The sequence below is a fragment of the Salmo trutta genome, chromosome 5, assembly GCF_901001165.1.
Source record: "Salmo trutta chromosome 5, fSalTru1.1, whole genome shotgun sequence".
NCBI lineage: Eukaryota > Metazoa > Chordata > Actinopteri > Salmoniformes > Salmonidae > Salmo > Salmo trutta.
The window spans coordinates 42,571,799-42,593,793 of record NC_042961.1 but is presented as its reverse complement, the minus strand read 5'-3'; the positions used below and the strand labels follow the sequence as shown (position 1 = coordinate 42,593,793).

The 21,995-nt window shown below is 42.6% G+C and overlaps 2 protein-coding genes across 3 annotated transcripts in view; one reads left to right on the top strand and one right to left on the bottom strand.

Annotated features, from left to right (window-relative positions):
• Positions 1-1,018: 1,018 nt before the first annotated feature.
• On the top strand, positions 1,019-14,557 carry LOC115194209 (NLR family CARD domain-containing protein 3-like). The gene is made up of 9 exons (XM_029753687.1): positions 1,019-1,242; positions 8,917-9,030; positions 9,116-9,200; positions 9,308-9,509; positions 9,707-11,498; positions 11,617-11,790; positions 12,165-12,338; positions 12,512-12,558; positions 13,393-14,557. Exons 1-9 carry the CDS (start codon positions 1,193-1,195, stop codon positions 13,926-13,928), a joined length of 3,174 nt encoding a protein of 1,057 aa, XP_029609547.1. The 5' UTR covers positions 1,019-1,192; the 3' UTR covers positions 13,929-14,557.
• LOC115194208 (DENN domain-containing protein 4C) overlaps positions 14,265-21,995 on the bottom strand; it is an 81,221-nt gene continuing 73,490 nt past the window's right edge. For both annotated transcript variants that reach the window (XM_029753684.1, XM_029753686.1), the window contains 9 exons: positions 21,151-21,326; positions 20,590-20,775; positions 20,120-20,300; positions 19,555-19,665; positions 18,885-19,022; positions 17,117-17,234; positions 16,722-16,875; positions 16,545-16,609; positions 14,265-16,368 (listed from right to left, as the gene is read on the bottom strand). In XM_029753684.1, the coding sequence (XP_029609544.1) occupies positions 16,232-16,368; positions 16,545-16,609; positions 16,722-16,875; positions 17,117-17,234; positions 18,885-19,022; positions 19,555-19,665; positions 20,120-20,300; positions 20,590-20,775; positions 21,151-21,326 (1,266 nt within the window). In that variant the 3' untranslated portion in view covers positions 14,265-16,231. The remainder of the gene's footprint in view (positions 16,369-16,544; positions 16,610-16,721; positions 16,876-17,116; positions 17,235-18,884; positions 19,023-19,554; positions 19,666-20,119; positions 20,301-20,589; positions 20,776-21,150; positions 21,327-21,995) is intronic.

Here is a 21,995-nt window from a genome sequence, read left to right as displayed (position 1 = left end):
TTATACTTGCGTACTATTGTTTGTACAGATGAAAGTGGTACCGTCAGGCATTTGGAAATTGCTCCCAAGGATGAACCAGACTTGTGGAGGTCTACAATACATTTTCTGAGGTCTTGGCTGATTTCTTTTGGCCTTGAAATACATCCACAGGTACACCTCCAATTGACTCAAATTATGTCAATTAGCCAATCAGAAGCTTCTAAAGCCATGACATTTTCTGGAATTTTCCAAGCTGTTTAAAGGCACAGTCAATTTAGTGAATGTCCACTTCTGACACACTGGAATAGTGATACAGTGAATTATAAGTGAAATAATCTGTAAACAATTGTTGGATAAAATACTTGTGTCATGCACAAAGTAGATGTCCTCACCGACTTGCCAAAACTATAGTTTGTTAATAAATTTGTGGAGTGGTTGAAAAATGAGTTTTAATGACTGTAGATACGATGTGCTACAGTAGAAACGACAACACGATATACAGAAAATAAGGCACTTACTTTGATTGGAATGCCACATGTCCACAGTTATTATTTTTCAGGAAAACAACAATGAAGGCGATGTGAGAGCCTTTCCCAGGGGGAAAAGTCTGCATATTTGATCTGGGGAAACACTTGGGAGGTGCTTGGGCTCTCATCGAAGTTTGTCCTGTTCAGTAAAGCAGACAATTTATGTTTGAGGCAAAAGTGAAATGGCCTCTTTCTATGTGAATTAATGAGGTGGAACACACCTCAATTCAAACTGTTGTTAGAAAATACAATTTCAAATTGACCAGTAAAAAAATAGCCTATAAGCATCATCATCTGGATATGTGTGCAACAAAAGTTCAACATTCACTTTCTGGTTCCATTTCTGTCAAGCCATCCACACATACAGTTTGAAGCATACCTTTGATAAATCCAGCATATGTACCACACAGAAGCACTGCAACTGCCTCTGCAGCGCAATGCTGCAAGGCAAACGCAGCGTTCCATTGGAAGTGGATTTACTTCTGGTGTACCAAAATGCCATTTCACTGTGGGTGTGACCAAGGCGTAAACTGTCCTGTTGCGTAACATTTTGGAACAGTGAGTGTATTCTGACATAACAAAAAATATAAATACTCACGATGGGGCGACGGTTAGATATATTTGGAACTTACACGTGAAAAGGTTTTGGGTACATTAAAATCAAAACGCATAACTCCTACCATCAGATGAAAAAAATGGAGTGTCAAGCAGAAGAGGGGAAGGATGAATTAAACCGGTAAGAAATAGGGTGTGTGCGTAAATGTGTGAGTGGGTAAAAAAAAAAGAAAAGTAGCAAAGGAAGAATTTTGAGTTCTGGGCAGAAATGTATTAACTTTACACTGCAGGGGAGGTAATAACGTTAGTTGCATACATAAGAATACGTTCATGTCATTGTTGATAATGTTGTAGAACAGGAAGTAATTGGTGGCCGACTGCGCTCTTATATTTTGGGTTCTGACAGGTGTGACAGTTGAACTATGCTTATGAGGGATTTATAGTCATAAGTGAATTAACTCGCCAGCCCCGTTTATATATAGTTATATTCTTAAATCAATGTTTACACTGAATAAAAATATTAACGCAACGTGCAACAATTTCAACAATTCTACAGTCAGTTGCCGTCAGTGCCATTTAAGGGGGGGCGATTTTCTTTTTTATGAGCATGGCCTTATTTCTATTACAGCATATTGGATGACTGTCATTCATATTTTATTCACCTAGTTCAATATAACAGCAATAGGTTTAGGCCACAACATGATACTCATATTTTCCCTATACACATGAGGTTGATAAAACCTGGCCTATGAATGACAGTTTACAGCGTAGGTGCACACAGGTCGAGAGACAAATGTGCCTGCATCTAGTTGATATAGGGTGTAATCATTAGTACAACAGTTGCAAACGAGAGTTTCTATTGGAGAAATTCAGGTATGTTTATTCCCGTTTTGTTCCATTTGCTTCCGTTTAATAAACCTTTTTCAACAGAATCAGCAGAATGAATCTGATCAAGAGTAAACACTTTCATAGCAGCCACGTTGTTATTCCTTCTTGCATCTATGCGCTCTCCTCCTCTCACCTTGTCCTTCACTTGTGGACTTCAACGCACAACACATCAGCTGTATGTGACCGGGCGAAAAAACCTTTCCAAGCCAAACCGCTAAACACAGTCATAGCCAGCAAGCTAACATAACGTCCCTTTGTCTGAGCAGGATGATTCAGTAGGCTAAACTAGCCTGCTGAATTTTCTAGCAAAGTAAGTGAAAGTGAAAAAAATGACACTTTCTCTCTTGCTTCTCCTTCATTTTGGAATAAATTAACTACTGTCTTCCTCTGAGTCAACTACTCACCACATTTTATACACTGCAGTGTTAGCTAGCTGTAGCTTATGCTTAAGGGTACTGGATTCATTTTCTGATCCTTTGATTGTCATGTCAGTTCATGCTGCAAGAGCTCTGGTAGGTTGGAGGATGTCCTCTGGAAGTTGTAATAATTCAAAATCAAATCCAATTGTATTTTTCACATGCGCCGAATACAACAGGTGTAGACGTTAAAGTAAAATGCTTACTTACAAGACCTTAACCAACAATGCAGTTCTAAGAAAAAATAAGTGTTAAATAAAATGTTTAAATAGCAGTAACAACTAAAGAGCAGCAGTAACAATAACAAAATAAGTAACAAAATAACAAGTGAGGCTATGTACAGGGGGTACCGGTACTGTAACGTTCGGCGTCAGGTAATGAGGAAGCGGACCAAAGCGCAGCTGGGAGCGAACACATGTTTATTCAACACACTGGAATAAACACGTACACCAAAACAAGAAAAGATGCCGATACGTTAACTGCTCGGACAAAGAGACAACACCCCACAAACAGCGTGGGTAAAACAGCAACTTAAATGTGATCCCAATCAGAGACAATTAGCGACAGCTGTCTCTGATTGAGAATCGACAGAACCCAACATAGAATTACCCACCTAGAGCCTACACAAGGCTAAAACGTAAACAAAACACAAACCAAGGAAAAATACCTAACATGACACACCCTGACCCAATATACCCGAGTTCACCTGGTCAGGGCGTGGCAGGTACAGAGTAAATATGCGGGGGAACCGGTTAGTTGAGGCAATATATACAGTTGAAGTCTTAGGTTGGAGTCATTTAAAACTCGTTTTTCAACCACTCCACAAATTCTTTTTAACAAACTATAGTTTTGGCAAGTCGGTTAGGACATCTACTGTGTGCATGACACAAGTAATTTTTTCCAACAATTGTTTACAGACAGATTATTTCACTTATAATTCACTGTATCACAATTCCAGTGGGTCAGAAGATGATACACTAAATTGACTGTGCCTTTAAACAGCTTGGAAAATTCCAGAAAATTATGTCATGGCTTTAGAAGCTTCTGATAGGCTAATTGACATCATTTGAGTCAATTGGAGGTGTACCTGTGGATGTATTTCAAGGCCTACCTTCAAACTCAGTGCCTCTTTGCTTGACATCATGGGAAAATCAAAAGAAATCAGCCAAGACCTCAGAAAAATAATTGTAGACTCCACAAGTCTGGTTCATCCTTGGGAGCAATTTCCAAATGCCTGAAGGTACCACGCTCATCTGTACAAACAATAGTACGCAAGTATAAACACCATGGGACCACACAGCCGTCATACCGCTCAGGAAGGAGACGAGTTCTGTCTCCTAGAGATGAACTTACTTTGGTGCGAACATTGCAAATCAATCCCAGAACAACAGCAAAGGAACTTGTGAAGATGGAGGAAGCGGGGATAAAAGTATCTATATCCACAGTAAAACGAGTCCTATATCGACATAACCTGAAAGGCCGCTCAGCAAGGAAGAAGCCACTGCTCCAAAACCGCCATATAAAATCTAGACTACAGTTTGCAACTGCACATGGGGACAAAGATCGTACTTTTTGGAGAAATGTCCTCTGGTCTGATGAAACAAAAATAGAACTGTTTGGCCATAATGACCATCGTTATGTTTGGAGGAAAAAGGGGGAGGCTTGCAAGCCAAAGAACACCATCCCAACCGTGAAGCACGTGGGTGGCAGCATCATGTTGTGGGGGTGCTTTGCTGCAGGAGGGACTGGTGCACTTCACAAATTAGATGGCATCATGAGGGAGGAAAAGTATGTGGATATATTGAAGCAACATCTCAAGACATCAATCAGGATGTTAAAGCTTGGTCGCAAATGGGTCTTCCAAATGGACAGTGACCCCAAGCATACTTCCAAAGTTGTGGCAAAATGGCTTAAGGACAACAAAGTCAAGGTATTGGAGTGGCCATCACAAAGCCCTGACCTCATTCCTATAGAACATTTATGGGCAGAACTGAAAATGCGTGCGCGAGCAAGGAGGCCTACAGACCTGACTCAGTTACACCAGCTCTGTCAGGAGGAATAGGCCAAAATTCACCCAACTTGTTGTGGGAAGCTTGTGGAAGGCTACCTGAAACATTTGACCCAAGTTAAACAATTTAAAGGCAATGCTACTGAATACTAATTGAGTGTATGTAAACTTCTGACCCACTGGGAATGTGATGAAAGAAATAAAAGCTGAAATAAATCATTCGCTCTACTATTATTCTGACATTTCACATTCTTAAAATAAAGTGGTGATCCTAACTGACCTAAGACAGGGAATTTTTACTAGGATTAAATGTCAGGAATTGTGAACGGAGTTTAAATGTATTTGGCTAAGGTGTATGTAAACTTCCGACTTCAACTGTACATGTAGGTAGAGTTATTAAAGTGACTATGCATAGATAATAAACAGAGAGTAGCAGCAGCGTAAGGGGGGGGGCAATGCAAATAGTCTGTGTAGCCATTTGATTAGCTGTTTAGGAGTCTCATGGCTTGGGGGTAGAAGCTATTAAGAAGTCTTATGGACCTAGACTTGGCGCTCCGGTACCACTTGACGTGCGGTAGCAGAGAGGACAGTCTATGACTAGGGTGGCTGGAGTCTTTGACAATTCCTAGGGCCTTCCTCTGACACCGCCTGGTATAGAGGTCCTGGATGGCAGGAAGCTTGGCCACAGTGATGTACTGAGCCGTATGCATATACCAATTTGTAAGTCGCTCTGGATAAGAGCGTCTGCTAAATGACTTAAATGTAAATGTATGCACTACCCTCTGTAGTGCCTTGGGGTCGGAAGCCGAGCAGTTGCCATACCAGGCAGTGATTCAACCAGTCAGGATGCTCTCGATGGTGCAGCTGTATAACTTTTTGAGGATCTGAGGACCCATACCAAATCTTTTCAGTCTCCTAAGGGGGAATAGGCTTTGTCATGCCCTCTTCACAACTGTCTTGGTGTGTTTGGACCATTCTAGTTGGTTGGTGATGTGGACACCAAGGAACTAGAAGCTCTCAATCTGCTCCACAACAGCCCCATCGATGAGAATGGTCGTGTACTCTGTCCTCCTTTTCCTGTAGACCACAATAATCTACATTGACTTGATCATGTTGAGGGAGAGGTTGTTGTCCTGGCACCACACGGCCAGGTCTCTGACCTCCTCCATATAGGCTGTCTCATCGTTGTCTGTGTGTCATCGGCAAACTTAATGATGGTGTTGGAGTCGTGCCTGGCCATGCAGTCATGAGTGAACAGGGAGTACAGGAGGAGACTGAGCACGGCCCCCGTTTTGAGGATCAGCATGGCGGATGTGTTGTTACATACCCTTACCACCTGGGCGCGGCCCATCGAAGTCCAGGATCTAGTTGCAGAGGGAGGTGTTTAGTCCCAGGATCCTTAGCTTAGTGATGAGCTTTGAGGGCACTATGATGTTGAACGCTGAGCTGTAGTCAATGAATACCATTCTCACATAGGTGTTCCTTTTGTCCAGGTGGGAAAGGGAAGTGTGGAGTGCAATAGAGATTGCATCATCTGTTCGAGCGGTATGCAAATTGGAGTGGATCTAAGGTTTCTGGGATAATGGTGTTGATGTGAGCGATGACTAGCCTTTCAAAGCACTTCATGGCTGCAGACGTGAGTGCTTCGGGTCGGTAATCATTTAGGCAGGTCACCTTAGTGTTCTTGAGCACAGGGACTATGGTGGTCTGCTTGAAACATGTTGGTATTACAGACTCAGTCAGGGACAATGTCAGTAAAGACACTTGCCAGTTGGTCAGCGCATGCTTGCAGTTTGCGTCCTGGTAATCTGTCTGCCCCTGCGGCCTTGTGAATGTTGACCTGTTTAAAGGTCTTACTCACAGTCGTCCGGAACAGCTGATGCTCTCATGCATGTTTCAGTGTTACTTGCCTCAAAGCAAGCATAGAAGTAATTTAGCTCGTCTGGTAGGCTCGTGTCACTGGGCAGCTCGCGGCTGTGCTTCCCTTTGTAGTCGGGAAGCACAGCTGCCTCCAATGTCGTTTTAGAGAATTTTACAGTACGTCCAACCGGCCTCACAAACACAGACCGCGTGTAACCACGCAAGCCCAGGACTTCTACATCCAGCTTCTTCACTTGTGGGATCGTCTGAGACCAGCCACCCAGACAGCTGATGAAACTGGGTTTGCACGATTTAAGAATTTCTGCACAAATTTCTCGTCGTCGTCCTCACCAGGGTCTTGACCTGACTTCAGTGGTCAATGTTCACCTTCAGTGGCTTGCTGGAGAAGTGTGCTCTTCACGGATAAATCCCGGTTTCATCTGTACCGGGCAGATGGCAGACAGCGTGTATGGCGTTATGTGGGTGAGTGGTTTGATGGTGTCAATGTTGTGAACAGAGTGCCCCATGGTGGCGGTGGGTTTATGGTATGGGCAGGCATAAGCTACAGACAATGAACGCAATTGCAATGCAACGGACAATTATCGATGGCAATTTGAATGCACAGAGATTTATTTATTTTTTAATTTTTATTTCACCTTTATTTAACCAGGTAGGCAAGCTGAGAAAAAGTTCTCATTTACAAATGCAACCTGGCCAAGATAAAGCAAAGCAGTTCGACACATATAACAACACAGAGATACTGAGGCCCATTTTTGGCCATTCATCCGCCGCCATGACTTCATGTTTCAGCATGGTAATGTACGGCCCAATGTCGCAAGGATCTGTACACACTTTTTGGAAGCTGAACACCTCTGTTCTTCCATGGCCTGCATACTCTCCAGACATGTCACCCATTGAGCATGTTTTGCATGTTCTGGATCGAGATGCCGACAGCATGTTCCAGTTCCTGCCAAATTCCAGCAACTTTGCACAGCCATTGAAGACGAGTGGGACAACATTCCACAGGCGACAGTCAACAGCCTGTTCAACTCTATGTGAAGGAGATGTGTTGCGCTGCATGAGACAAATGCTGGTCACAACAGATACTGACTGGTTTTCTGATCCATACCTTTTTTTTAAGGTATATGTGACCAACAGATGCATATCTGTATTCCCAGTCATGTGAAATCCATAGATTAGGGCCTAATGAATTTATTTAAATTGTCTGATTTCCTTATTTGAACTGTAACCAGTGGAGGCTCCTCAGAGGAAGGGGAGGACCATCCTCCTCAGTGAATTTCATAACAATTTTAAATGTAAACTATACTAAATATAATCACGTTACAAAGTAATTGATTAAAACACACTATTTTGCAAAAGCCTCAACAGCACTCTGTAGGGCAGCACCATGGTGTAGCTGGAGGACAGCTAGCTTCCATCCTCCTCTGGGTACATTGACTTCAGTACAAAACTTAGGAGACTCATGGTTCTCACCCCCTTCCACTGACTTACACAGTAATTGATAGAGAAATTAACATTAAATTCCTTGATATTCCTGCAGTCAGCATGCCAATTGGACACTCCCTCAAAACTTGAGACATCTGTGGCATTGTGTTGTGACAAAACTGCACATTTTAGAGTGTATTTTATTGTCTCTCGCACAAGGTGCACCTGTGTAATGATCATGCTGTTTAATCAGCTTCTTGATATGCCACACCTGTCAGGTGGATGGATTATCTCAGAAAAATAAAAAAAATGCTCATTAACAGGGATGTAAACAAATTTGTACACAAAATCTGAGAGAAATAAGCTTTTTGTGTGTACAGAAAAGTTTGGGGATCACTTTACATATTGCATTTATTTTTTTGTTCAGTATATAAAACAAAAAAAAATGTCTGACACTTGGCAAAATGTGTAACATTAACAGGCGCTGTTAACTTCAATCACACAGACTAATGGTTGAAGAAAGATGTATAGATGAATCCAATGGTACAACCCAGAAGTCTGTAGCTCAAACATGATGTTTAAAAGGGGATAGAACTCTAAATCACGCCAGCGTGACAGTGCGACTCATTGGGTTAAAAGTCTTATTGAAACATTTAGTGGAAGTTATTAAAAAATCTCCAAATAACTTATTTCCTTTCGCAGAACGTTAATAAAACCTCCCAGGAAAACTTTCAGGGAACCATAGTAAAACATTCTCAGAACCTCCCTGCAACGTAAACATTTCCGTTCTTAGAACGTGCAATATTTTCACCTCCTTTCTCAGAACGTTTATAAAAGTTTTTGCTGTACCAGTCAGGAAACTTATGGCTTCGTTCCCAGAACCAAAGGGAAACCAAAAACGTAAATTCCCACAACTTCCAAAGAACCAAATGTGCTAGCTGGGACTAAACGTACTTTATTTCGTTCTGTACATGAAAACTTAAGCGCATAAGTGCTTTTATCATCACTCACAGCAAAGTCAGTTTGATGGAAACACCTTCCCACCTGGTGGGATATATATATATATATATATTTTTTTTTTCTTCAATTCTTTAGAATATTTGCATGAAAATCTGTCGCCAATTGGATGGAACCTAGTTAGTGTTACAAAAGGAAACTGAATCTGATGGTTTAATCAACCTAAAAAAATAGTTTACTTTTAATGTAGGTTTAATCACTCACTGTGCCCTTTTGACAGAGTCCAGCAGAAGAGACCAGAGTTACCTGCACCAAGCATTGTGTCTTTCAAAAGTGACCAATCGATAGACAGGACAATTATGTTCAGAAAAGAAGCCATCTCTTCTGACCAAGAGTAAGAACTTTTTGCACCTTTTTTGAACTATCACTACCTTTTCATAGTGAAGGCAAGTTGATGTTATCTTCTGTTTTGTTCACAGAGATCAGCAGAATATATCAGAATCAGAGAATGACAGTGAACAGTCTGCCCAGAATAATGACATGGACCTGTCCTCCATATTCAAGGTATGCTGTCATTGCTGTTATTCATGCTGCTATTCAGTTTGTGACACAATCTTTATTTTTTTATCAAGGTCACATCTGTAAATGTTAATTTACTTTGTGTATTTCAGTTGCTTGAAGACAATGTCAATACTTTTATGAAGACTGAGTTGAATAGGTTTAATAAGCTTCTGAGTCTGGAGAAGTATGAGGAAGTGGTAGGAACAGATTCTGAGAAGCAGGACAGCAGCGCCAGAGAGGGGGCTCTGAAGATCACACTGCACATGCTGAGGAAGATGAACCAAGAAGAACTTGCTAGCTCACTGGAAAAAAGTAAGACCTCACTGTCTTCACTTTTTAATTATTCATGTTACCCTCTTACTTACTTAGTGGAACGACCAAAATATATTAATTAAATTATCTGATACTATCTGTGTAAAGGAGTCATACAAAATTCATAAAAAGTGATAAAGAACCATTCTCACATAGATTTAATGTCAGATTAATAACGTTATTTTCTGGGTTATTAGTTTTTTTAGGTGAGCTAGCAGTGTGCCAAAGGAAACAAAAAGCCAATCTGAAGAAAAGAAGCCAATATGTATTTGAGGGAATAGCTAAGCAGGGGAACCCAACTCTTCTCAGTAACATATACACAGAGCTGTACATCACAGAGGGTAGAAGTGGAGAGGTCAATAATGAACATGAGGTGAGACAGATTGAGATAGCATCCAGGAGACGAGCAACACAAGATATACCAATCAAATGCAATGACATTTTCAAACTCTTACCTGGACAAGACAAACCGATCAGAACTGTGCTGACAAAGGGAATTGCTGGCATTGGAAAAACAATCTCTGTGCAGAAGTTCATTCTGGACTGGGCTGAAGGAAAAGCAAATCAAGATATTCAACTCATAATTCCACTGCCATTCCGTGAGCTGAATTTGATGGAGGAGAAGTACAGCTTGATGGAACTTCTTCAATACTTCTTGTTGGAAACCAAAACATCAGGCATCTCCAACTATGACAAATACAAAGTCATGTTTATCTTTGACGGTCTGGATGAGTGTCGACTTCCTCTAGACTTCCAGAACAATAAGAACTGCTGTGATGTCACAGAGTCAACCTCAGTGGATGTGCTGCTGACCAACCTCATCATGGGGAATATGCTTCCCTCAGCTCAACTCTGGATAACCTCCCGACCAGCAGCAGCCAACCGCATCCCCCCTACGTGTGTTGAGCAGGTGACGGAAGTACGAGGGTTTGATGACCCACAGAAGGAGGAGTACTTCAAGAAAAAATTCTGTGACGAGAACCTGGCTGGCAAAATCATCACGCACCTGAAGAAATCTAGGAGCCTCCACATTATGTGCCACATACCCATCTTCTGTTGGATTTCAGGGACAGTTCTGGATAACATTTTGTCTGAAGCAAAGAAACGAGAAATGCCAAAGACTCAAACTGAAATGTACACACACTTCCTGACGTTCCTGACTAAACAGATGGACCTGAAGTACCATGGAGAACATGAGATGAATCAGCAAAGGAATGAGAAAACCATCCTGTCACTTGGAAAGCTGGCTTTTCAACAACTGGAAAAAGGCAATCTGATTTTCTATGAGGAAGACCTGAGAGAGTGTGGCATTGATGTCAAAGAAGCCTTAGAATACTCAGGAGTGTGCACACAGATCTTCAGAGAAGAGTTTGGATTGTACCAAAAGAAGGTGTACTGCTTTGTGCATCTGAGCATTCAGGAGTTTCTTGCTGCTTTGTATGTTTTTCTCATCTTCAGCAACAACAGTGACAATCTGATGGTAGAAGAACCTCCCAGTTCAAAGAAACCACTGCTCACCCACATGCCAACAAGCATCCTCCACAAGAGTACAGTGGATAAGGCCTTACAAAGCAAGAACGGACACCTGGATCTATTCCTTCGCTTCCTACTTGGTCTCTCACAGGAGTCCAATCAGATTCTCCTGCAAGGTTTATTGACGCAGACCAATATCAGGCCACAATCCAACAAGGAGACAGCCAAGTACATCAAGGAGAAAATCAGAGAAAACCTTTCTCCAGAGAGATGCATTAACCTGTTCCACTGTCTGATTGAGCTGAATGACCATTCCCTAGTGGAGGAGATCCAAAGCTCCCTGAGCTCAGGAAGTTTGGCTTCTGAGAGACTATCACCTGCACAGTGGTCAGCCCTTGTCTTTGTGTTGTTGACTTCAGAAGAGGAGCTGGATGTGTTTGACCTGAAGAAATACTCCAGATCAGAGGAAGGTCTTCGGAGGCTGCTGCCAGTGGTCAAAGCCTCTAGAAAGGCTATGTAAGAACTTGAATACTTTGCCTATTTTACAAACAAAAACAATACACTATAAATGCATTGACTTATGTGTTCATACTGGTCAGCTCTTGACTATGCTGTATTTCAACATTTTCTTAAGGTTGAATGGATGCAATCTCACAGAGAAATGCTGTGAAGCATTGGCTTCAGCTCTCAGCTCAAACTCCTCACAGCTGAGAGAGCTGGATCTGAGCGACAATGACCTGCAGGATTCAGGAGTGAAGCTGCTCTCTGTTGGACTGAAGAATCCACAATGTAAACTGGAGACACTGAGGTAATAGGTTTCCCCTCAAAAGTAGCCTACTCGAAAAAACCTTGAACGACAACTACTCTGATTAAGTATTGCTCTCTCATAACCGAATAAAATAGTATATATAAAGTAGGACATTGGGGTCAAAGAGTTTGTGATTCTTGAGAAAATTAACTTGCCATATAAGTGAGTCCATGTCTAGAGTAAGGTCTGGATTCAGTTTGTAACACAGAAGTATAGAGGAAGATCCTCGTTAAAATGTAACGGTAATTTCCGATTGCGCCGACATATGCATCATTTACTGTAAATGCGGTCTCCGCGAACGTGGGATCATTGCCTTTACATTTCAAATCGAGCTAACGTGGATGTTCCGCAATACGGAAATCTTTGCACTGCAGGTTGCCATTCTGTGGAGTCACGATGGAAGGCTGTGCTTCTCTGGCCTCTGCTCTGAAGTCAAACCCCTCATGCCTGAAAGAACTGGATCTGAGCTACAACAACCCAGGAGAGCCAGGAGTGAAACTGCTCTCTACTTTACTAGAGGACCCACTCTATAATCTTGGGAAACTCAGGTAGGAAACATAGACCATCTGGTAACTACAAATGTAGAAACCATTATAACTTATCTATGCTGTCAGTGTGACAATTGTGTGGCCTTTCTGCACACAGGCACGCTATGGCTATGAAGGGACTGTAGATTGTGTATATCACTCAAACACTATCTAATCTTCTGCTTCTTCTTTAGTGTTGAACATGATGCAGAATGCTGGTTAAAAGCTGGCCTGAAGAACTGTAAGTCAAGAATGTTCTGATTAATAAACCTAAATTCTGAAAACAAATATAAACGCAACATGTAAAGTGTTGGTCCCATGTTTCACGAGCTGAAATAAAAAAAATCCCAGAAATGTTCCATAGGCACAAAAAGCTTATTTCTCTCAAATTTGGTGCACAAATTTGTTTACCTCCCCATTAGTGAGCATTTATCCTTTGCCAAGATAATACATCCACCTGTCAGGTGTACCATATCAAGAAGCTGATTAAACATGATCATTACACAGGTGCACCTTATGCTGGGGACAATAAAAGGGCAATAAAATGTGCAGTTTTGCCACACAAACACAATGCCACAGACATCCAGTTTTTAGGGAGCGTGCAATTGGCATGCTGACTGTAGGAATGTCCACCAGAGCGTTTAATACTAAGTTCTCTACCATAAGCTGCTTCCAATATCGTTTTAGAGAATTTGGCAGTACGTCCAATGTGTAAACACAGCAGTCCAGGACTTCCACATCCGGCTTGTTCATCTGTGGTATCACCTGAGACCAGCCACCAGACAGCTGATGAAACTGAGGAGCATTTCTGTCTGTGATAAAGCCCTTTCGTGGGGGAAAAACTAATTCTAATTCATTGGGCCTGGCGTGGACCTATGACCTCTCAGGCCCACATGTGAAATCCATAGATTAAGGCCTAATGAATTTATTTCAATTGACTGATTTCCTTATATGAACTGTAACTCAGTAAAAACGTTAATTGTGGCATGTTTATATTTTATCAGTATATATCATTTAAATGGATATGAATAGAAATATTTGTATTTTTTTGTTTCTCGTCTGTCATTCCTATTAGATGCCCGTGAGCTGACACTGGACCAAAACACGGCACACAGAGAGCTCTCTCTGTCTGAGAGAAGAGTCACCCGAGGAGAAATGCAACCATATCCTGATCACCCAGACAGGTTTGAGCGCCCTGCACAGGTGTTATGCACAGAGGGCCTGACTGGACGCTGTTACTGGGAGGTGGAGGTGGAGGGGAACAAGTATTCAACTTATATAGGAGTAGCATACAAAGAGATCAGCAGGAGAGGAAGGCACTACGACCTCCTCCTCGGACACAATGACAAGTCCTGGAGTCTGTGTTGTGCTGATGACCAATACATGGCCTGGCACAATATGGCGAACACTGTCATACCTGTCCCCTCTGTCCACTGCAACAAACTGGGACTGTATCTGGACTGGGCAGCTGGCACTCTGTCCTTTTACAGTGTCTCCTGTAGCACATTGACCCATCTTCATACATTCCACACAAAGTTCTCTGAGCCTGTCTATCCAGCCTTTAGGGTTTGGGCTAATGGCACGTCAGTGTCCCTTTGCAAAATAGAATAGCATCCTGTGCCAGGCGGAGTAGAAGAACTTGTAAGATGCGTTTCTCTATTATTGGCAGACCACAGAGGGAACTGAGTAATATGTTAAATATTCCGATACAGTTTATGATCTTGTACTTTATATTTTATTGAGCGATTGCTGTAAGAGAGCTATGATGATAATCCTCAACATGTGAAGCCAAAATGCATTTAACTATTTTAAATCATTCATTCTTCAGGAACTTTTCCAGAATTGTGTTGTGATGGCAAAAAGTACTCCCTTAATGCAATGTTGAAGAGTAATTGTCCCCAAACCCATGCTTTGACTACTGTATAAAAATGCATCACTACTGGCAGGTTTTGTTTTGAATCAGGTCACAACTCATTTATTGCAGTACAATAGTGTATAGACATTCACATGCATTCCACAGGACGGCTGATTGAACCATTTTGTATAGTACAGTATTTTCTGTACATCCGCTGACGAACACATCATAAGCTTTTAGCCAACAGGAAATGCTCAAATGTCATATGATGGAATCGCTTCGATATAAGAACTTAGTTATCAAATGTATAACACCACTGTGATTGGCTTGATACATGTTCTGTAGTCCATATGTTATAATAATAAACTGTTGGATGGAGGTTTTAGATTTTGTCATCACATTTTCTGTTTTGTAAAGAAATGGGTGGTAAAGTTTGACCTGGAAGATGTTGGAACAGATGATCCCTATTGGGGTTAAATCACATAATAATCTAAGCAGTGAGTTGTGATACTTTATGTAATGTCATCTGGGTTCGTATTCTTAGAGTAGGAGTGCTGAGCTAGGATAAGTTTTGCCTTTCAAATAATAAAGATTATGTAGACCTGATCCTAGGTCAGCACTCACTCCTACAGGCCCTGTGCATATTTCTCCTGTTTAAATACACTATACCACAATGGTTTGAATGAGCCCTTTATGTGCTGTGTAAAGTCTCTTCCGCTGTTCAATGTCAAAATTCCATTCACAATAAAAGGAAAACAAGAGATGGGACAAAATGAATTAAGGCAGACCACACTAATATGGAAACCGTAAAAAGCTAGCTTATCCAAAGCAAACAGTATTTTCCTTAACTACAATGCTTCATGATGGTTAAGCTTTCAAAGGGAGGGCTATTTCTATGTCAGTCAGATATACTGTCTATATATTATGGAGTAACCCAAGCATGTACACAAGCAGATTTTTAATCACATGAAAGCATATATTACCATAATAGTTGAACTGTATTTTTGCAGTTAAAAACATTACAGGTTGGACTGACTGTCTTGTACTGAGGCACCGCAGTAACTTACCATGGTTTCTTTCCCTGTGACAGAACGGCTCTCGTCTTTTGCTCAAGGCATGGAGCGAGAAGGAAAGAGCTGCACTTCAGTAGTTTGGCATCTCAGTTCCCTTCCTATTCATGGTTACGTTTAATTTTTAGCCCCAAAATGGCTGGTGGCTAAACCTGAAACATTCTAGGTTGAGTACGCTGCGACGGATTCCTTTTCTCTCCCATTGGGATGTCTATGTTGTAAGAATAAAACATTTAGTTCAGGCTTTTCTTTTAAGACACGTTTGCAGGGTTCTGGAATGTTCTCGAACTGATCTCCAACACTTATTTACACAGAAAACGAGAGAAATCTACTTCTCAAAAATGAATTGCATTCCAAGACAAACACCCACAATAACATTAGTGAAGACTGAATCTGTAGAAATCATTATCGGCATCCCCCATGTAGAAAAATATGTACAAAAAAGACAACCAACGGACTGGTAAAGCTACCGTTTCTAAAAGTGCACATCAATGACAGTGACGATCAGTATTCTGTCCATGGGTAAATCGTCTACTAGAATACTACAAAGTGGTTCTAGGGCCAGACCCTGGGGCTATAGGACAGAGATGGAGCAAGGCCACTCAGGACTGGGCAGTGAGAGACACGCATACTCGATCATGAAAGGGACTAACTAACACTGTACAAGCGACATTCATTCTCACCACACCATCGGTAAAGAAACACACCATTTTATAAACAAGGCTCTCTTTTCCTGACCTTCCAGAGTATTTACATAAATAACAATGAGTTGCCCGCGGGAAAAGCTGCAAGAAGCAGAAACAACAACAAAAGGGACTTCCGAGATAAAAAGTACCATCTTTGGGCGATATGAAGGTGCAAAAATTCTCTGTACAAAATTCTCCCTTACACCCTCACCCATCAAATTCCTTTCCCCCTTTCTCTTGTCTGCTTCTCTCCAGTGTGAGTGAGGTCCTCAGACCGTCCAGCAGATGGCAGCAGTGGCCAAATCAGATGACTGGAGCACCGAAGCACTTCAGGCACCACTGGATGTTGGTGTTGGGTGGCCGGTCGATCTTGTGCAGGGCCTTGAGCTGCTCTGGGCTCAGCTCATCAAAGGCCAGGCGGTATTCACGGTCAAAAGCCTCTGTTGGGGAGACAAGGGAGAAAAAAAACAATCATTTAGCTCATCAAACTCAGGATAGAAAAGCACATAGTAGTTGTGGTAACTATAGCCATCAGAACAAGACACTGGATGATTGGAATTACCTAAATCCAAGTCTTGGTTTAAAAAAGACTGGTTGTGTCATGTAGTTCACTCACCGACGTCAATGTTCTCCCGTCCCAATGCCACCAGCGCCAGGAAGAGGATCTCCCTATAGATTCCCCTGATAAGAGACCAATAAATAGATCAGTTCACACCAAACCTTGACATTAGCTCAGTGCATTAGCTCACAAATCAAATGTATCACCCCCACATATAAGCTTTAGAGGACTAACCTTTGGCGTTTGACCTCTGGGTTCCTCTTGACCTCCCGGAGAAGCAGGTTGATGGGGCCGTAGACGTCGTTGGTCTGGATGCTGCGGACGATGCTGTTCAAGATGGTCCGTGTCTCCTGGTAGTCCGTGGGGGCCAGGGTGCCCTTCTTCTCCACTGGGAAACAGAGATGGTTCAGTACTCAGTCACTATTCAGTACATTAGAATAATTGGTTTTATGTATATGGCTCTTTTCATTAGCTGTTATCTCAAAATGTGTTCCATTAACAAATATGAGCAGGACATGCATGTTAAAAAGGCAATACAGACAGACACAGCCAGACTGCTCAATGCTCAGAGGATGATTGCTCGATTAGATGCATGAGAGCTATGTATGTGTGAGAGAGTGTGTAGTCACTCAGGGTCCTCCAGCTCTGGTAGAGGGGATCCCCAGGTTCCTGGTGCAAATTGATGTTGTCCCACAGCAGCTGAACATACACTTGTTTACTGTCTTGAGACAGGGATGTCTGGGGGAGCTGTGGACATAGTGAATGGAAAATACACACACACAGTTACTGTTGCACTGCTTTAAAGGTCCTGAACAGTCATTCTGAAAAGTACTCTCTCTCTCATGGCTGTGTTGACATGACAACTGCATCAGAGTTTTGAACGATCCCCCCCTTTTGTTCCATGCTGGCTGAAAACCTAGTTAGTCAGTAACTAGCTAACACCAGACCCGGATGAAAACCTAGCTAGTCAGTAACTAGCTAACACCAGACCCAGATGAAAACCTAGCTAGTCAGTAACTAGCTAACACCAGACCCAGATGAAAACCTAGCTAGTCAGTAACTAGCTAACACCAGACCCAGATGAAAACCTAGCTAGTCAGTAACTAGCTAACACCAGACACGGATGAAAGGGGAAACATATGTGTCTTTGCCATAGATGAATAGGGTAAACTATACATTATTTTTGCTGACACCCTACCGTCAAATTTTGGCACCAGTAGAGTAGCTATCTAGCTAGCTATAAACCACCATGTCTTCTCCCATGTTGGTTACAAGGTGGTACAGATTTAAATTAGGTAAAAGAATAGCATGATACCATTGCTGTATTAAAAAGAGAGTTAAGGTGATGTCACCTTGTCCCCTTAATAATGAATCCACGTGTTTGACATGGGGGAGGAGACCAGTAACTTTATGATCAAACGTTATCAATGTAACCGATGTGAAATGGCTAGTTAGTTAGCAGTGGTGCGCGCTAATAGCGTTTCAATCAGTGACGTCACTCGCTCTGAGACCTGAAGTGGTTGTTCCCCTTGCGTTGCAAGGGCCGCGGCTTTTGTGGCGCGATGGGTAACGATGCTTTGTGGGTGTCAGTTGTTGATGTGTGCAAGGGTCCCTGGTTCGAGCCCAGGTTGGGGCGAAGAGAGGGACGGAACCTACACTGTTACATTGGTGCCGTGACCCGGATCATTGGTCGCTGCGGAAAAGGAGGAGGTCAAAAGGGGGGTGAGTGTAACCGATGTGAAATGGCTAGTTAGTTAGCGGTGGTGCGCGCTAATAGCGTTTCAATCAGTGACGTCACTCGCTCTGAGACCTGAAGTGGTTGTTCCCCTTGCGTTGCAAGGGCCGTGGCTTTTGTGACGCGATAGGTAACGATGCTGTGTGGGTGTCAGTTGGTGATGTGTGCAAGGGTCCCTGGTTCGAGCCCAGGTTGGGGCGAAGAGAGGGACGGAACCTACACTGTTACATCAACGTAGAAGCAACAGTCATTTTTCATACTTTGGTCATCATTCTTTGATCTGGTTCCCTTCAAATGTCATCATTAATGAAAAACCTGATTTTGATAGTTCATGACCTTTAACAGGTGCGGCAGGTAGCCTAGTGGTTAGCGCGTTGGGCCAGTTACCGAAAGGTTGCTGGATCAAATCCCCGAGCTGACAAGGTAAAAATCTGTCGTTCTTCCCCTGAACAAGGCAGTTAACCCACTGTTCCCCGGTAGATGGCCATTGTAAATAAGAATTTGTTCTTAACGGACTTGTCTAGTTAAATTAAAAAATATTTTTGTTTAAAAACAGTGGCTGATCGCTCTGAGGTGATCACGAGTAGAGAGCACTGTTTGTAAGCTGTGTGTGAATATTTGTATAGATGAGTAGCGTGTGTGAGCTCTGCATGGTTATGTACCTGTACTCCATTGTTACAGTGTTCTGAGGTGAGGATGAGGCCAGGCAGGTAGCTGGGCAGATCCAGGCGCTGGAAATAAAACACCAGGTTCCAGAATATGATGGGGTGCTGGCTCAGGAACTTGTGGGTGTAGATGACCTGATGGAGAAAACAAATTAAACTGTGCTTGTTAAGTGATACTACAGCTTAATGTTCAAATCTGTAAAGACACTGGGTTAACGGTTAAATAAAAATAAAAATGGAAGCAGCAACAGCGAGGGCGACAAATGACCAGAACATCAAGGGACACATACAACAGCTAGCTACATTTATGACATTTTTAAAAACACAGGGGCCCTTCAACATCAATGGAGACACCTGAAATGGAGACACCTGAAACCCCACCTCTTTAAGGAATACCTAGGATAGGATAAAGTAATCCTTTTAACCCCCCCCCCCCCCTAAAAGATTTAGATGCACTATTGTAAAGTGGTTGTTCCACTGGATATCATAAGGTGAATGCACCAATTTGTAAGTCGCTCTGGATAAGAGTGTCTGCTAAATGACTTAAATGTAAAAATGCCACATACTGTAAGTCATACTACATGTGAGAATCTATGGGCCCCATTTTGCTGTCCTGTAATGTTGCTTCTTTCTGAAAATATTCTTAGATCTGTTAAATGTGTGTTACTTGGTCTCCCTCGTTCTCCAGTAGGGTCTCTAGTTCTTTGCGGAGGACCAGGGGGCTGAGGTAGGGCACAGACACCGGCATTGGGTTGGGCCGCTTCTGTCCCAGGCCATCCTGAGAACCACACACACACACACACACACACACACACACAGCGCTTTAGTCAGTTGCATAACTCCTGACCATCCACATAAATAGAACCTTTGTTGCCTCCCACCTACATACACACAGTGAAACACCTATTCCACTGGACAGTGACCACTGATTATGTATCCCAAGTCATTTTATTTCTGGATATTGACAAATGTGGTTTGACAGCAGTGTGTGTAAACAACCTCTTCACTTTCTCAATAGAATAGAAACGCATGGCCTGTACATGTGCTGCAGTTTCAGAGTAAATTCTATTTCAATTAAAGTCCACATAGAGAAAACAATAATTCATTTTCGATTCATAAGCGTTGAATTGATTTAAATTTCATATCCTGAATTTACTGACCTGAAATTGAATTGACTCAAGCCCTGGTGCGCTGAGTGGGAAGGATTGCGAGGACATTTTAAGGACACTCACCATCTCTATCAGGCTGCAAGGCAGGCTGGTGGTGGAGACGCTGTGTCCTGGTTCTCTCTGGGCAACCAGGCTCTGTAGAGGCCCGCCCACACTGTTGCTGCGTGTCAGAGACGTCCCCCTCTTCCCTGCCTGGTGCTCTAGCAGGCCCAGGGGATCCGATTGAGCCGGCTCCGGTATCAAACTGACGGACGGACAGAGACAGGAGAGGGCAAAGACAGAGGATCTTTAACAACAGAAAAATGTAACGCAAGAGTGAGCCACGTCAAGTTTTCAGCTTGTGATTTTTCAGTTCTTACAGTTCAATTGACAGATGAACAAGTTCGCTTAGCTACACATTAGCATCATTAGGGTACACGCTAACTCTTTAATTTACTGAATAGAAGGCACCAAATCAGATGAAGGATAAAGGTAATAACGATGGTGACAGAATATTAAATGCGTTTTTGAGACAGGCACTTCTGTGAACCGACCTCTTGTGCGTGGCAGTCTGGCTGGCCGGGGCCTCTCCTGGGTCCTCAGATTCTGGGAAGCTGATGAGGCCCGGGCTCGGGGTGTCCACTGCAGCCCCTACCTTGTTCTCGGTGGAGCCTGTAGCTGTGGCCTGGTGGCTGGTGCTGTGGATACTGTCTCCTGATGCGCTGGGGTTCAGGTAGAACCTGTAGGTGAGATCACACACAATGAAACAAGGGAAGAGCACACACATCCAGCCACATAGAACATTTGAATGACTTAGACGAAGATAATGAAGTATGTCCAATTGTAGCAGGTTAAAATGTATTTAATGCCCATGTCAAAGCCCCCGCATCTTCTTATGTAGCCGTTTCCGTAAGTGTGCTTAATTGTCTGGTTTTGTACATGTAAACAGATTTATTTGAATAGTACCGTGTCTCACAACAAAAGTCAATTTAGTGAGTTCTTCATGAACTAGTAAGTATAATTTAAACATTAGCATAGAAAATCTCTCATCCTGTTTTATTGAATACACTATTATACAAGTGTATACTTCAAGGCCCAGACAGACAAACACCCACGCTGTGGTGGTGCGCAGGTCGTGGAACTCGACGTGGAGCAGGGGCAGGAAGGCGGTGCGGCAGAAGGGACAGGTGGTGTTGAGGTTGGAATCGTCTGCCGTCCAGCCCGCCATGATCTCCTCATCGTACACCAGACACTCACAGGATCGACACTGGGAGCAGCTGGACATCAGCACCTAGAGACAGACAGAGAGACGGACAGAGAGACAGACAGAGAGACAGACAGAGAGACAGACAGAGAGACAGACAGAGAGACAGACAGACAGACAGAGAGACAGACAGACAGACAGACAGACAGACAGACAGAGAGAGAAAGAGAGAGAGAGAGAAAGAGAGAGAAAGAGAGAGAGAGAGAAAGATTACAGATGCACCTGGCATAGGCTACTTGAAGCTACCTGGCTAAGTAACAAACTCTTATCAGTTACGGATAGAAAGAGGTCACAGTCCATTATGAGCCTCTAGCTCTGTACGTATGAACTGCCAGATTACTACAGCATACAATACTATTCGGAAAGTATTCAGAACCCTTCACTTTTTCCACATTTTGTTACATTACAGCCTTATTCTAAAATAAATTTTTCCTCATTAATCTACACACAATACCCCATAATGACAAAGTGAAAACAGGTTTTTAGAAATTTTGTCAAATGTATTAAAAATTGAGCTCAGATGTTTCCTGTTTCCATTGATCATCCTTGAGATGTTTCTACAACTTGGAGTCCACCTGTGGTAAATTCAATTGATAGACATGATTTGGAAAGGCACACACCTGTCTATATAAGGTCCCACAGTTGACAGTGCATGTCAGAGCAAAAACCAAGCCATAAGGTCGAAGGAATTGTCCA

Coding starts and splice junctions, on each gene's coding strand:
- LOC115194209 (XM_029753687.1), top strand. CDS start 1,193: ATGAAAAAAATGGAGTGTCAAGCAGAAGAGGGGAAGGATGAATTAAAC. Junction 1,243..8,916: donor GGGAAGGATGAATTAAACCG/GTAAGAAATAGG, acceptor CCCTTTTGACAG/AGTCCAGCAGAAGAGACCAG. Junction 9,201..9,307: donor ACCTGTCCTCCATATTCAAG/GTATGCTGTCAT, acceptor TGTGTATTTCAG/TTGCTTGAAGACAATGTCAA.